General features: G+C 41.6%; 1 protein-coding gene across 11 annotated transcripts in view; it reads right to left on the bottom strand.

Moving 5' to 3' along the window:
* The window catches only part of nlgn4xb (neuroligin 4 X-linked b), a 100,343-nt gene that overhangs the window by 29,680 nt on the left and 56,235 nt on the right, over nucleotides 1-14,428 (bottom strand). For 10 of the 11 annotated variants that reach the window (XM_073911467.1, XM_073911462.1, XM_073911465.1 and 7 more), the window contains one exon: nucleotides 10,837-11,425. In XM_073911467.1, the coding sequence (XP_073767568.1) occupies nucleotides 10,837-11,239 (403 nt within the window). In that variant the 5' untranslated portion in view covers nucleotides 11,240-11,425. 11 annotated transcript variants of the gene reach the window in all.

Raw genomic sequence — 14,428 nt, 5'->3', positions numbered from 1 at the left:
CCTTTCTGCTTCATACCAAATAAATCTATCAGTAGGCATGCTTGGTAAGATCACTATCTTATTATTTAAACTTTGTTTTGTCATCTTGCTAAACTCATGCATGCACTTAATCCCGCCGGTACTACAGCACCCAACCCGATTCAAGCTGGAATCGAACCGGCGACCTTCCGCATGGGAGTCAGTTGCTCTAACAAGGAGGCTAAAGAGCTTCTGTGTTCAGCTGCTTTGACACAATCTACAATGTAAGAGCGCTAGAGAAATGAAGATGAATTGAATCATACTGTCAGAAAAAAATTATCTACATCAAGCCATTCATACACAAAACACATCCCAATGTCAAAGACCAAAACGGTTGAAAAACAAACTATTTCTAAACACTATAGTTGAAGTGTCTACGCATGGGTGTTAGTGCTGTGTTACAAAGCAAATGGAGGAGAAACACAAATGTCTTGACATTCAGTGTTTTGTTTGTGTTTTGCAGTTCAGAGTGCAACGAGTCTTGTTCTCCAAGAAAAGATCTGATCATTTGGACGGACGGATAGGTGGATGGACGAACAGACGGACGGATAGATGGATAGATGGACGGATGATAGATAAATAGACAGACAGACAGACAGACAGATGGATGGACGAACGGACGGACGGATGTATAGATAGATGGATGGACGATAGATAGATAGATAGATAGATAGATAGATAGATAGATAGATAGATAGATAGATAGATAGATAGATAGATAGATAGATAGATAGATAGACAGATAGACAGATAGATGGATGGATGGATGGATGGATGGATGGATGGATGGATGGATGGATGGATGGACGGACGGATGAACGGACGGACGGACAGACGGACAAACAGATAGCCATATAGATAGAAAAATAGAAGGATGGATGGATGGATGGATGGACGAACGGACGGATAGATAGATAGATAGATAGATAGATGGACGGACGGACGGACGGACGGACGGACAGACAGACAGACAGACAGATGGATGGACGAACGGACGGACGGATGGATAGATAGATGGATGGACGATAGATAGATAGATAGATAGATAGATAGATAGATAGATAGACAGACAGATAGACAGATGGATGGATGGATGGATGGATGGATGGATGGATGGATGGATGGATGGATGGATGGACGGACGGATGAACGGACGGACGGACGGACGGACGGACAAACAGATAGCCATATAGATAGAAAAATAGAAGGATGGATGGATGGATGGACGGACGAACGGACGGATAGATAGACAGACGGACGGACGGACGGACGGACGGACGGACGGACGGACGGACGGACGGACGGACGGACGGACGGACGGACGGACGGACGGACGGACGGACGGACGGACGGACGGACGGACGGACGGACGGACGGACGGACGGACGGACGGACGGACGGACGGACGGACGGACGGACGGACGGACAGACAGACAGACAGACAGACAGACAGACAGACAGACAGACAGACAGACAGATAGATAGATAGATAGATAGATAGATAGATAGATAGATAGATAGATAGATAGATAGATAGATGATGGATAGATGGATGGATGGATGGATGGATGGATGGATGGATGGATGGACGAACGGACGGACGGATAGATGGACGGATGATAGATAGATAGATAGATAGATAGATAGATAGATAGATAGATAGATAGATAGATAGACAGACAGACAGACGGACGAACGGACGGACGGATGGATGGACGAAAAGACAAACAGATAGCCATATGGATGGATGGATGGATAAAACAATGGATGGATGGATGGATAGATAGATAGATAGATAGATAGATAGATAGATAGATAGATAGATAGATAGATAGATAGATAGATAGATAGATAGATAGATAGATAGACAGACAGACAGACGGACGAACGGACGGACGGATGGATGGACGAAAAGACAAACAGATAGCCATATGGATGGATGGATGGATAAAACAATGGATGGATGGATGGATAGATAGATAGATAGATAGATAGATAGATAGATAGATAGATAGATAGATAGATAGATAGATAGATAGATAGATAGATAGATAGATAGATAGATAGATAGATAGATAGATAGATAGATAGATAGATAGATAGATAGATAGATAGATAGATAGATAGATAGATAGATAGAGTCAGACGGACAGAAAGGTGGCCACAACGATGGAAGAACGGACAGATAGATGGACAGATGGATGGATGGATTGATAGACGGATGGATGGATGGATGATCTATTGATGGACAGATAGATGGATAGATGAACAGATGGATGGATGATGGATGGATAGATTGATAGATAGATAGACGGATGGACGGACAGACAGCCAGATGGATAGATAGATGGATGGATAGACAAACAGATAGCCACATAGATAGATGGACGGATAGATAGATAGATAGATAGACAGATATATAGATAGACAGACAGATGAAACTTCCTCTTGTTAATCAGTGTGTGTGTGTGTGTGTGTGTGTGTGTGTGTGTGTGTGTGTGTGTGTGTGTGTGTGTGTGTGTGTGTGTGTGTTTAGAGTAAATATGTTAATGTTTGTGGTCTTCATAAAGGACGTCTGAGGTCAGAGGATGTGCTTTTATCTGCTGCTGTTTTACATCACGTCCATTAACTCATTATAATCTCCATTAGGCGGAAGATTGAGACCAGCAAGCACTGTAACTCAGTGGACAAGATCAAAAGTGTGCACTACTGAGGGCAGGACAGAACCCGGCCAATTAGGAGCAACTGCAGATCCTTTCCATTAAGTGTGAAAAATGAAGCGGCGTTTAATGAGCGGAGGGTGTTTACTGCGGTACGTTACTGTGTTCCCCAAGAGAAAACCGAGCTTCGTGAAAACCTACAGTTTCAGAAATGCATGCAGACGCTCGCTCTCGTGTTAATTACAAGGCAAGCAAGCAAAGATTATCCTCACTTAAACAGCATTAAAGGAAACATTAACATAACAGTTACTGGCTTTCTAACTGTGTGCATTAAGAAGACCCTTAGAGGTTACAATAACACAAGCTCTTCCTTAGGGTTTAATTCTGCACGGCTACTGCAGTACATTTCTAAAACCTCTAAATAATAATGCTTTTTAATAGTAATAAGATATAAATACACAAATACAGAAGTCTTGTGGTGGATTTCAGCCGTAGAGCAACACATTATGACTTGACTTCTAGTTGATGATGTGTAAAAGTGTCAGAAGGTGGATTTCTCTGCTGATCTGCATCAATCATCACCAATACTGCAGAAGACCTACTGGAACCAGCATGGACCAAGATTCTCACAGAAATCAGTCAAGTTTGGTGAAGGACACATCATGGTTTGGGGTTCATTCAGTATGGAGAGATCTGCATAGTGGATGATCAACATCAACAGCCTGAGGCATCAAGACATCTGTGCTGCCCATTACATTACAAACCACAGGAGAGGGACAATTCTCCAGCAGGATAGCGCTCCTGCTCATACTTCAGCTCCACATCAAAGCTCCTGAAAGCAGAGAAGGTCAAGCTGCTGCAGGATTGGCCAGCCCAGTCACCAGACATGAACATTATTGAGCATGAAGATGAAGGAGGAGGCGTTAAAGATGAACACAAAGACTCTTGATGATCTCTGGGATCCTGCAGGAACACTTTCTTCTTCATTCCAGATGACTTTATTAATCAGTGATGTGAGTCATGTCAGAGATGTATGGATGCAGTCCTCCAAGCTCATGATGGAGTCAGACACAATATTCATTCTGTCTCCACTGCAGCAGGACTTTATATTCTATACTGGACATTATTTCTGTTCAGTGATGACACTTTAGTCTGAGCAGAGTCAGACCGCACTGTCCTGATCAAATCATTAATAATCAAGACATGATCAGATTTTATTGAGCTCAAATAAGCAAAATCTAGAGGCCTTTACCTTTCATAGAGACACTTCTGACACCAAATCATCTACTAGAAGACCAGTTATTATTAACTGTTCCTAAAACTTGAATAGGCAGCCTTTTGTTAGGTCTATTATAATATAATGAAAATAGAAAATAAAAAGACAAAAAAACAACACCTCGGTTATATATAGTTATTAAATATACATTTGCAAAAAAATAATGCATATTAATAATTAATAACAATTCTTTTTTAAAATAATAAATTTATAATATAGGGACAAAGCCAAAAAGAAAATGAATGAATGAAAAATAAAACATACATTGGGGCGACGCAGTGGCACAGTGGGTTGCACGATCGCTTTACAGCAAGAGAATTATCAGCAACTCCAGCCACTCAAGCCATAGACTTTTCTCTCTGTTACCCTCAGGCAGACGGTTCTGCAGCGTCCGGTCAAGCACCAGCCGACTGAAGGAAACTTCTTCCCTCAGACTATCAGGCTGATGAACACTTAACACACCACACACACAGACTCTTCCACACCATCAATATGTAGCATGCACTGCACTTTAACCAATCCATACTTTAAACAATACTGCCTACAACTATGTGGACACCTATTCATTGCACATATCACTGTCAATTTCACATTGTCCTGTTTTTTTGGGATTGTGCTGTTGTATTTTGCACTATTGTTGTATTTGCATTGTGTTTTGTACTGTCTGGAGCCAGCACCTAAGCTTTTCACACATCATAGCATATGTGCTGCTGATCAAGTGATTTGATTTGAAGAAGGTCGCTGGTTTGAGCCTCGGCTGGGTCAGTTGGTGTTTCTGTGTGGAGTTTGCATGTTCTCCCCGTGTTTGCGTGGGTTTCCTCCGGGTGCTCCGGTTTCCGCCACAGTCCAAACACATGCGCTATAGGTGAATTGGGTAGGCTAAAATTGATCCTAGTGTATGTGTGAATGAGTGTGTATGGCTGTTTCCCAGTGATGGGTTGAGGCTGGAAGGGCATTCGCTGTGTAAAACATATGCTGAATAAGTTGGCGGTTCATTCCGCTGTGGCGACTACAGGTGTCGCCACAGCGGAATGAACCGCCAATTTATCCAGCACATGTTTTATGCAGCGGATGCCCTTCCAGCTGCAACCCATCTCTGGGAAACATCCATACACACTCATGCACTACGGACAATTTAGCCTACTCAATTCCCCTATAGCGCATGTGTTTGGACTGTGGGGGAAACCCCACTGTCAATGCTGATTTACCCTCCAAGGACCCGAGTGTGCACATACGTGGACAGCACATTTTAGCTCTTAAGTGGCGATTTGAAACACTTTAAATGTTTTATATTTTGTTACAGACATACAGTGTCATCCTGCAACTGTTTTGCAGCATATGAAATTTCCAGATCACTATTTTTAACTGTCCAAAATGGGAAAAAAAATGTTTTTACTCTCTGATAGTCAAAGCCAGTTTAAAAAAAACATTCTATGTTAAATGTGCAATAAAAAGGAAAAAGTGTTTAATGAAAATTCGGATTACGATTTCACATATATGGACATCATTTTTCTCTAAAAGTACATCATATCAGAAGATAATACTTAAATTTTTATTCTAATTCATTTCTAATAAGCCCAAATAGCAAAGAGAAATAACAAAAATGCATGTGAAAATACACCTTGGGCCTTGAGAGATTAATGATGATTGTTAAATTAATTTTGTTTAATATATTATGTATTGTTTAGATATACATATAAGTCATGAGCAGGGCCTGACAGAATCTGCAGACGTTTTTTTGCTATTTATATAATTTTGGTAAAAATCTGCAGATTTCTGCTGAATTATTTTGGGAGTGTCATAACTAAAACCAAAATATGGGAAATCAAAAATAATTTCTTTCAATATTTATGTTTAAAATGCAAATCCAATTAGATTCACTTTATTTGGTAAACAAAGCAAGCCTCTCATATAATATCTCTACTAAAAGACAGAAAATATGACTTTACATACTGCATTGTACATAAACCAGATGAACATTTTCAGATTAGTCAATAATATTACTGAAATTAATTTTTAAAATGGAATGAATATATATTTACACACATTTACTCAAGTAAATAAACAAAATTAATGATGGGCTAAAAATCTGCGTGAGTTCGTGTGGGCCTAGTCATGAGATCGTAGCATTCAAAAGAAACTCCAGACACACCTGATGACTGTTAGCCTGATGAAGGCAGCTCTCGGCTGAAGGTTGTTTAAAGATTGGCCATGTGAATAAGTGATGTTTTATAAACAAATTTCGGGAGGAGCACGATCAGACTTTGACGAGGCTAATTCATCACACACACAATCATTCTATTATCCAATCAGCTCATTAGCAAACCCCTATAAACACATCATACCTCTGTTTTCTCTTGGCTTCATCACCCCTTCACCACCCCAACTCCACACTATTAAACCAGATACCTATTCAAATCTGAGCGGGGAGCGTTCTGGAGCCGGGCTAGACACTGCGCTCGGACCCGATCTCTTTTCATCCTGATAAGGGGAATAACACGAGTTAGGGTTTCCTCAAGTTAAAATGTTTTACACAGCAGATGTCCTTCCAGCTGCAACCCAGCACTGGGAAACACCCATACACACTCATTCACTATGGCCAATTTAGTTCATCAATTCCCCTATAGTGCATGTGTCTGGACTGTGGGGGAAACCGAAGCACCCAGAGGAAACCCACGCCAACATGGGGAGAACATGCAAACTCCACTTATAAATGCCGACTGACCCAGCTGGGGCTCGAACCAGCAATCTTTTTGCTGTGAGGCCACAGAGCTAACCACTGAGCCACCGAGTCGCCCCATTCAACATGAAATATTGTCTCAATTACCGTAAAATAGCATCGGTCTGCTCTATAAACGACTAATAAAACCGATGTAGAAAAGTAAAGTAAATTTCAGAAACAAAAAGCAACGAACTGTAAATTTCTCCATCTCATACTGTGTTTGAGTGTGTGCGCATATGTGCGTTTTAGCGTCTGTTTCATCATGTCTGGCTCCTCAGGCGATGTGTTGCGTTTCTGATGAATCTCTGAATGTCCTCTGGGAGCAAACAGCATGTTTTTGGTTTGGAAACCTCATTAACCAGACAGACACGCACAAACATGATGACAGAAGAGGCTTCAATACAGCGATCGGCTCATGCAGACATTAAACGCATGCTTCTGTTCCACATGTTAAAGCAGAAGTGCCTGCATTCAGTGTTAAATCAGTCCGTAACACACTAAACACACTGACAGCAGAAAACATTCGCTCACTGACTGCTCAAAAGAGTCATGCAGTACTGATCTGTAGAGTGTGAGTTCATATATTAGTTAAGTGTGAGTTATTAGTTTACGTATGTTATTGAGACGTTATTCTAAAGTTGCAACTATTGCTCGTTTACTAACAGTTAATAAATGAAGAATAGTTGCAACTAGAATAACGTCCCAATAACATATATACACTATTAACTGATACTTAACAAGTCTTTAGTAAGTAATTTACTAACAGAATGTTTATGATCCCTGCTGAATAATCCAGCTTAAACCAGCCTAGGCTGGTTGGCTGGTTTTAGCTGGTCGACCAGCCTGGTTTTAGAGGGGTTTTGGCCAATTCCAGGCTGGTTTCCAGCCATTTCCAACCATCTAAAACCAGTTTGACTATCCTGGTTAAAGCTGGAAATAGCTGGTTTTGGCTGGGCTCCCAGCCTGGCTAGGCTGGTCAAGCTGGTTTTAGCTGGTCATCTCCCAGCCTGACCAGTTAAAACCAGGCTGGAAATGGCTGGAAACCAGCCTGGAAGTGGCCAAAACCCCTCTAAAACCAGCTTGGTTGTCCAGCTAAAACCAGCCAACCATCCTAGGCTGGTTTAAGCTGGATGTTTTAGCAGGGATCTCTTACTAATTTATTAGGTATAGTTAAAAAATCAGTAAAATACAGTTAACAAGTCATTTACAACCTGTGCATTTACTAACAGCTTGTAAGTTATCTATTGGCTATCTATAAGGCACAGTTATAAATACTTAACAAACTATTAACTTTTATTTAACAAGTCATTTATAACTCATTAGTTTAGGGTGGGCCATTTATATGGATACACCTTAATAAAATGGGAATGGTTGGTGATATTAGCATCCTGTTTGTGGCACATTAGTATATGTGAGGGGCAAACTTTTCAAGATGGGTGGTGACCATGCTGGCTATTTTGAAGTCGGCCATCTTGGAACCAATTTTTGCTTTTTTTCAATAGGAAGAGGGTCATGTGACCCGTCAAACTTATTGGGAATTTCACAAGAAACACAATGGTGTGCTTGGTTTTAACGTAACTTTATTCTTTCGGGAGTTACTTACAAGTTTTTGACCACTTATAAAATGTGTTCAATGTGCTGCCCATTGAGTTGGATGGTCAATGCCACCCTCTTTTCCCACTTTTCACACACTGATGGCAACGCCGCAGGAGAAATGCCAGCACAGGCTTCCCCTGGTCACAAAACTGGATGAAGTTAAGTTAATAAAGCATTAATTAACATACACGGTAACTATTACTATACGCCCCTGAATAATAAGAATTCTGAATGTTAATTTGTATAGCTGATTAATAATGTATTTACGCATTCAGAATGATCTTAAATTAGCACCAACTTTCTTAAATAACTGCTTCGTTAATAATGCAAAACTTAATTTAGTAATGAAGAATGGATCAATAACAGTATGAAAGTACAAGAATTAAGCACATTATAAATGTGCTTATAAGTAAAGAGCAGAGCATTTATAAACTGCTTACTAATGTCTATTAATGCTTAACAAATCATGAATGCACTATTTGCTAATGCCTAATATATTATTTATAGTCTGTAGTCCTTATAAAGTTATCGAGACAATTCACAGGAGGGCATTAAACTCATATTAACCAGTTAAACTCTGCTGTTATTTTAAGATTTTCGCCTGGATTTTGCCTACCCAAATTTAAAAGCTTCCTAAATCCACATGCAGAGGTGTAAATGCAATAATTTGGTATCATTTTAAAGAAAACCCCTTGAATTGTCCTAAAACACTATTGAAAGTGTTTAAAATATCTGTAGATGTTGTCTGTGTTATAATCAACACCTAATAAAAGAGGCGCTTTTTGTAACTCAAATTTGAAAGTGTACCATTTAGGTTGTGTGTGGTCGAGCGTGCTGTAATTAATGTTGGTGGTTTCTGCACATGTCTGTAATCATAGGAAGAAAGAAAAATGCCTCCACCATAATCTATGCAGAAGTTCTTGTATTCTAACTGATGAGAGGTGCTGTACAAACCACAGGGAGCGATCATTGTTTTCATATTTTACTATTCTTTTGTTTGATCAAACATAATTCACTGTGTTTGGAGCACGTCAGACATATAAAAGGATTACTTATGCACATCAGCTCAAAAACAGAGGAGAACAGCCCTGAAGCGCACAGCATAAGGTAAGAGATGACAGTTGTCTGTGCTATCTGGGGCTGCTTATTGATCATAAATGTATTGTGTTCACTTCTGCGTCATGGAAACACCGCGATTCATTCGACAACTGTTTGATATGTGAATATAATTCAGTAAAAAGAATGCTAGAACCGTATGAGCACCGGCAAGAGCTTTCATTTGAGCTATAACTTGCACATGTGTCATATACAACCCAAGCTCATTCTGGAAACGTAGCCCTGCGGACGTTTCTGGAGACCGCGATTTACATGGCCGGAGGTACGTAAAGGGCGCGTTTAGTTTTTTTCGAGCGAACGCTGCGGGGCGGTGTGGCGCCGCCCCTCCTCTTCGCGCTCGCCAGCCGACGGCTCGCCTCCGAGTGGAGGGCTTTTCCGATGCAATCAGTTTGTCCGCTTAGCTCACAGTGTTGCGTCGGCGGAGGCCCCGGAGGAGGAGGAGGAGCCGGCCACGGTGGACGACGACCGGGATCGAGTCCGGGGAACAGCAGGTTCCGGAAATCAGGTGAGACGAAAAACAGATTCCGAAAAATAAGGGCGAGAACGTGGCGGGATCCGAAAACGCGAAATCGAAGAAGAGGGCTTTTGCTTTTTTTTTTTTTCTGGACGGCTTTTGCGAACCGTCGCTCGGGTTTAGGGAAGGAGGAGGAAGAGGAGGGCGGCCGAGTCGGCCGATCCGGTGGCTTTTCGCTTGAGAACGGCGCGGGTGCGAACGGCGCGCGCTCCCGAGAGGCGCCCGAGACGCGAAAAAGCGCGCACAGCGGCCTCTCGCGGATCCGCGAAAACAAAAACCGCTCGAATATGTACCTCCTGGGACGTAAATCGCAGTCCGCAGAAACGTCCGTGGGGCTACGTTTCCACAATGAGCCCGGGTTGGTCATATATGAACCATATGAAAATGAACCAATGTTCAATACCCAGCTCGGTAAGTAAGTGTAAATAACTTTTGTACAGTAGAATAAAAACCAAAGTGATGCATATATGCATAAAATATAGATTCTACACTTTCAAACGACACCACTTACGGGGGTCTGGTGCAATGCTAGCCCTTTAAATCCTAAAGCAAAAGCCGATGACGACACGGACGTCCGTAGAGTTTAACTGGTTAAACATATTAAATTCAGCATTTCATCACATTCTCAAGGTTTTTTATCCTTCACTTTCGCTAATTGGTAAAACGACCTGTGGAGCTGCGCATGGATGGATTTGCTCTTCAGTGTTTGGACTCTCAGCAGTAAATTTTAAACCACACTGAACTGAACTAAACTGAACTTAAACTCTAAAAACTGAACAGACACTGTTTCAATTCACTAAAATCTTCTATGTGAAGCTGCTTTGACACGATCTACATTGTAAAGGCGCTAGAGAAATAAAGCTGAATTGAATAGATAAATTCAAATGCACACCACAGCCACACATCGACCAGCTATTTTAAATCACACACATACCTTCCTCCGTGGGCACGTATATGTTGAGATACAGACAATCTTCGCTCTGATCGTGCACGTATGTGGCCACGGTGTCCAGATTGGCAGTAAACCAGACGGGCAGCATATCAGTGAGCAGCAGCCGGTCCTCCAGAAACTGCGGACACACCGGAGCGAACTGTGTGGCGTTCCTGATCCCCGGCCAGGACAGGGGCGGCTCCGGGGCCTGAAAACGACGCTCTCCTGTAGGGGCCATAGCATACGGGACGCCCAAAAACTGCTCCACGGGGCCCAAAATCTCACTGGGAAGAGCCACACGGAGCCCGCGGAGCTTCCCGTAATTAGTGGTCACAGTAATGAACTGCGTCTGCTGAGCCAGAGCCAGCGTAAATCCACAGAACACACTGAGGATGTGCTGGATCATGGTGATAATGCTTGTGTGCTGTAATCCAGATGTTAAATGCTAATCCAGAGATGTTTGAGAGAAGGTCATCATTTCTGCGGCTGGCTGTCGGATGCTTGCTGCAGATCGAGTGCTGTTGATGGTGTTATCCATTATTTTTAATCCAGAAATGTGTTAATTCCAGAGGATTAGGGAGGATCTTGCTGCCTGTGGAGAGAGAGATCATGATTTACATTAGATTTTCTCAACACATTATCATAGATAACAGTGTTAATATCTCATTTCTAATAGCTGATTCCTTTTCTCTTTGTCATGATGACAGCACATAATATTAGACTAGATATTCTTCAAGACACTAGTACTTCTAGATTTAATTCCAGAGGATTAGCCAGAAAAATGTGCCTGCGGGAGACAGAAAGTGTGATTAGAAGAGCATTTCAATGCAAATCATTCAATTTCCTTCAGCTTAGTCCCTTATTTATCAGGATTCGCCACAGCGGAATGAACCACCAACTATTCCAGCTGCAACCCAGTACTGGGAAACACACCATACACACTCATACACTGCGCCAATATAGTTCATCAATTCCCCTATAGCGCATGTGTTTGGACTGTGGGGGAAACCGGAGCACCCGGAGGAAATCCACACCAACACGGAGAGAACATGCAAACTCCACACAGAAACACCAACTGACCCAGGCAGGACTCGAAACAGCAGATGTAAAACAGTGTTGTGAGTGCTGGTCAGGTGTGCTTCAGTGTGAGTGTGTGTTGATGCTTCTGTCAGTCTATGTCGCTGTTCATCTGAAACTCAACATCTATAATCCTCTGAGTCTATGCTGACATCATCTTCAGCAGCTCAAACACTCTAATGGCTAATGGACAGACGGCTGCTTCTCACTCAGGGCTGCTGTTTATGCTAATCTTTTTCATGTTGTGCACAAAAACTGCACGAGAATAATCCTTTATTCAATAATAGTACATCAGTAATCTGTGCCAGCAAATTTCATTAGTGTGAAAAGGAGCAGAAGTTCTTGGCATTATACTGCCCCCTAGTGCTCATTTTAAAAAGTGTTTTGTGGTTTCACTAATATTTTGTCTCGTTTATATTTACATATACACTCACCGGCCACTTTATTAGGTACACCTGTCCAGCTGTTTGTTAACGCAACATTTGTAATCAGCCAATCACATGGCAGCAGCTCACTGCATTTAGGCATGTAGACATGGTCAAGAGGATCTGCTGCAGTTCAAAGCGAGCATCAGAATGGGGAAGAAAAGGGATTTAAGAGACTTTGAACGTGGCATGGTTGTTGCTGCCAGTTCTGTGGGCGCAAATGCCTTGATGATGATGCTGGAGGTCAGAGGAGAACGGCCAGACTGGTTCCAGCTGTTAGAAAGGCGACAGTAACTCAAATAAGCACTCGTTACAACCGAGCTCTGCAGAAGAGCATCTCTGAACACACAACACGTCCAACCTTGAGGCGGATGGGCTACAGCAGCAGAAGAGCACACCGGGTGCCGCTCCTGTCAGCTAAGACAGTGGTTCTCAAAGTGGGGGTCGGGACCCCCTGGGGAGTCGTGTAACAATGACAAGGGGTCGCTTGGTGATTTTCAAAACTCAAATAAGTTTTATTAAACTATTTGAATGACCATAGGTCCCACTTTATATTAAGTGTCCTTAACTACTATGTACTGGCATCAAAAAATAAATACAATGTACTTACTGTGTTTATAATGTATTTGAGAACACTTGTGGTGCTTTTGAGTTGGGATAGAGGTTGGGTTATGAACAGGTTTGGTGGTATGGGTAGGTTTAAGGGTGAGTTAAGAAGAAAGGGATGGTCAACAGTGTATTTACAAATGTAATTACAAATGTTACAGATGTAACTACATACATGTATTTAATCAAGCATAAGTACACAGTAAATACACGTATTTACACAATAAGTGCATTGTAACAAACTATTAATACCCATGTAAGTACATATTAGTTAAGGCCACTTAATATAAAGTGGAACCAAACAAAATTATTATTATATTATTATTATCTATTATAAACAAATAAAAATCAGTCATCAGCCTTTACTTTTTATTTTATAAATTAATAAATGAATATAAAAATATATATGGTTAATAGACTGTTGCATTTATGTGTTGTCAGTGTGCTTATGTTTATACATGCCTATAGTTGTGTTTACAAGGTTTATATATTTACAGTATGACCACCTTGAAAAATGGGGGTCGCGAGTCACTGACATTGTTATTTTGGGGGTCGCGAGCTGAAAAGTTTGGGAACCCCTGAGCTAAGAACAGGAAACTGAGGCTACAATTCACAAAGGCTCACCAAAACTGGACAATAGAAGATTGGAGAAACGTTGCTGCTCTGATGAGTCTCCATTTCTGCTGACACATTCGGATGCTCGGCTCACAATTTGGCCTCAACAACATGAAAGCATGGATCATCCTGCCTTGTATCAGCGGTTCAGGCTGGTGGTGGTGGTGTAATGGTGTGGGGGAGATTTTCTTTGGGTCCATTAGTACCAATTGAGCATCAACGCCACAGCCTACCTGAGTATTGCTGCTGACCATGTCCATCCCTTTATGAGCACAGTGTCTCCATCTTCTGATGGCTACTTCCAGCAGGATAACGCAGCATGTCATAAAGCTCAATCATCTCAGACTGGTGAACATGGCGATGAGTTCACTGTACTCAAATGGCCTCCACAGTCACCAGATCTCAATTCAATAGAGCAGCTTTGGGATGTGGTGGAACGGGAGATTGGCATCATGGATGTGCAGCCGACAAATCTGCAGCAACTGTGTGATGCTATCATGACAATATGGAGCAAAATCTCTGAGGAATATTTCCAGAAGCTTGTTGAATCTCTGACATGAAGGATTAAGGCAGTTCTGAAGGCGAAAATGGGGTCCAAAGTACCCCCTAAGTAAGGTGTACCTAATAAAGTGACCGGTGAGTGTATATACGGTATTTATAGTTTTATATACTGCTGTTTAATATTTATTTCTTCAAACCTTTGATTTTTAATGTATTTAGGAATTTCTCACAGTATTTCCTCTAATATTTGTTCTTCTGGAGAAAGTCTTATTTGTTTTATTTCGGCTAGAATAAAAGCAGTTTTTAATTGTTTAAACACATTTTAATGTCAATATTATTGGCCCCTTCAGCAATATTAGTGTTGGATTGTC

This window comes from Danio rerio, chromosome 9 (assembly GCF_049306965.1).
Source record: "Danio rerio strain Tuebingen ecotype United States chromosome 9, GRCz12tu, whole genome shotgun sequence".
Lineage (NCBI taxonomy): Eukaryota > Metazoa > Chordata > Actinopteri > Cypriniformes > Danionidae > Danio > Danio rerio.
Note: the sequence above shows the minus strand (reverse complement) of the source record. Positions and strands in the feature narration are given on the sequence as shown.